The sequence below is a fragment of the Austrofundulus limnaeus genome, unplaced genomic scaffold (genome assembly GCF_001266775.1).
Source record: "Austrofundulus limnaeus strain Quisiro unplaced genomic scaffold, Austrofundulus_limnaeus-1.0 Scaffold1047, whole genome shotgun sequence".
Lineage (NCBI taxonomy): Eukaryota > Metazoa > Chordata > Actinopteri > Cyprinodontiformes > Rivulidae > Austrofundulus > Austrofundulus limnaeus.
This window is the reverse complement of record NW_013953449.1, coordinates 51,588-54,159: the sequence shown is the minus strand read 5'-3', so window position 1 is coordinate 54,159 and position 2,572 is coordinate 51,588. Positions and strand designations below refer to the sequence as shown.

The 2,572-nt window shown below is 48.7% G+C and overlaps 1 protein-coding gene across 1 annotated transcript in view; it reads right to left on the bottom strand.

The window, feature by feature from the left end:
• The window catches only part of mvp (major vault protein), a gene marked incomplete at its 5' end in the record, with an annotated part of 38,492 nt that overhangs the window by 32,751 nt on the left and 3,169 nt on the right, over nt 1-2,572 (bottom strand). The window contains 4 exon segments of the mRNA XM_014030375.1: nt 109-226; nt 320-414; nt 1,464-1,572; nt 1,721-1,829. Coding sequence (XP_013885829.1) covers nt 109-226; nt 320-414; nt 1,464-1,572; nt 1,721-1,829 — 431 coding nt within the window.

Genomic DNA, 2,572 nt, shown 5'->3' with positions numbered 1-2,572 from the left:
GTTTGTTTACCTTCAGAAACAGCTGTAGTTTGTTTGTTTACCTTCAGAAACAGCTGTAGTTTGTTTGTTTACCTTCAGAAACAGCTAAGCCTGTCTGAAGCGACTTACCGTTCCTCCTGCTGATCACCTCCACGATGGACGGGGGGAAGAACCCGACCCGGTCCGTCCCTCTGTGGTTGTCGTGGATGTGTCCCTTCCAGCGTCCATCTACGTGCTGCTCCAACACCTGAGGGACACCAGGGGTCAGCTGGAACTGTTTAGCCTTTAGCTGTAATGGTTGCAGCTGGTTCTGTTCAGGATCTGACCCAGCAGGTCTCACCGTGATCACGTCTCCTGCTCGGATGTTCAGAGCCGTGGGATCGTGGAGGTTCCAGTGGTCCTTCAGAGCCCGGACCTGGAGAATCCCCGTAGCRTCTGCAGGAAACACAAACATAGTTTAAAAAAGTCAAAGATGGAGAAAAAAYATCAAATCTAAAACAATCCAATTATCAAGATTACATCACTTCCTCCTGCTACAAATAGCTCCACCCCTTTTAGTCAGAGACAAACGGCCTTTCCCAATCAGTGGCTCCTCCCTCCCCCTACTCCCTACACACTACACTCTGTGAAGCCCCTCACAGCTGAACTGAGCCCCCCCTTGATGGCGCTGTATACACCCTCTGCTTTTGGGATGAGCTCTCCTCACACCACCGGAACAGGAAGCTGTCGTCACCATGGTAACAGTCCAACCTCTGGCAGTGACTGAATGCTGGAGAACAAACACGTTTTTTAATAGACCAGAGAAAATATTTAATTAGGCCCACAGGTTAGAGAGTTTTCAGATATGACTGTATTTGTAACAACACAGTGTGATAACTTGTCAAAATAATTACACTTTTAATATTTTCAAAAATCATTTATTTACTTTTTATTTTTTCCTTTCTTCTTTTTTAAATATGGACCATGTTTCTGTGTCTTTAATAAAGTTTGAACTGAACATAATTTCTATAGACTTTGTGAAATTATATTTGTTGGTGAGGTGTTTACTTCATAAATATGTGTACAAAACATATGTGGAACTTATATTKATACGTCCCGTGCTCCATGCCGACCCCTATTTGCTGCTGCACCTGCTGATCAAGTCTGCACTGGATGTAGACTCTCTGTGGAGGGCTTCATAAGCCACTCCCACTCGTACCTAACTGGTTTCAGATGGGACTTAATATGACCAACCCTTCGTGGGAACACACAAACTGAGTGAGTAGAGAGTAGGACGAGTGTGTAGCCACTGACTGGGAAAGACCCAAACTAAACATGTTTCCTGACGCAGCAGGAAGTGTCTGCGTTTGATCAACAGGAAGTCAACAGCTGAAAAAACTAAACCTCTGCAGGGCTCTGTGGACACACAGGAAGAAAAAAGGACAAACAGGAAGTAAAGAGGACAAACAGGAAGTAAAAAGGACAAACAGGAAGTTACGTTTGACCTCGGAGCAGTTGCTTGATGTCCCTGCTGGCGTGAGACGTGGTGAACTGGTTGACGATGTCCAGCGCCGTCTGGTTGTAGGTGTTCCTAATGTTCACGTCCACGCCGGCCTGAAGGAGGACACACGGAACTCAGACTTCCTGTTTACATGACCTGCAGGACCCCACCCTCCAGGACCAGCCCAGACCTGCAGGACCCCACCCTCCAGGACCAGCCCAGACCTGCAGGACCCCACCCCCGCCCCACAGTCAGACTCACGTCCAGCAGCAGTCGGACCACTTCAGTTTTTCCGTACAGCGCAGCTTCATGGAGGGCGGTTCCAGACTTGGTGGTCTTGTTGATATCGATCCCGGCCTTCAGGAGCAGCCTGAGAAACAAAACAGGAAGTTGATGGTGAAGACTAGCCATTAGCTCATCAGTCCTATCAGAATTAACCTTTTATTTCTCAAAACCTGTGTGTGTGTGTGTGTGTGTGTGTGTGTGTGTGTGTGTGTGTGTGTGTGTGTGTGTGTGTGTGTGTGTGTGTNTGTCAGAGGAGTCCAAGTACTCAGGTCAATGTGAGAGGAGTCCAAGTCCTCAGGTCAATGTGAGAGTAGTCCAAGTCCTCAGGTCAGTGTCAGAGGAGTCCAAGTCCTCAGGTCAGTGTCAGAGGAGTCCAAGTCCTCAGGTCAGTGTCAGAGGAGTCCAAGTCCTCAGGTCAGGTTCAGAGGAGTCAGAGTCCTCAGGTCAGGTTCAGAGGAGTCCAAGTCCTCAGGTCAGTGTCATAGGTGTCAGAGTCCTCAGGTCAGTGTCATAGGTGTCAGAGTCCTCAGGTCAGTGTCATAGGTTTCAGAGTCCTCAGGTCAGTGTCAGAGGAGTCCAAGTCCTCAGGTCAGTGTCAGAGGAGTCCAAGTCCTCAGGTCAGGTTCAGAGGAGTCAGAGTCCTCAGGTCAGGTTCAGAGGAGTCCAAGTCCTCAGGTCAGTGTCATAGGTGTCAGAGTCCTCAGGTCAGTGTCATAGGTGTCAGAGTCCTCAGGTCAGTGTCATAGGTTTCAAAGTCCTCAGGTCAGTGTCAGAGGAGTCCAAGTCCTCAGGTCAGTGTCAGAGGAGTCAGAGTCCTCAGGTCAGTGT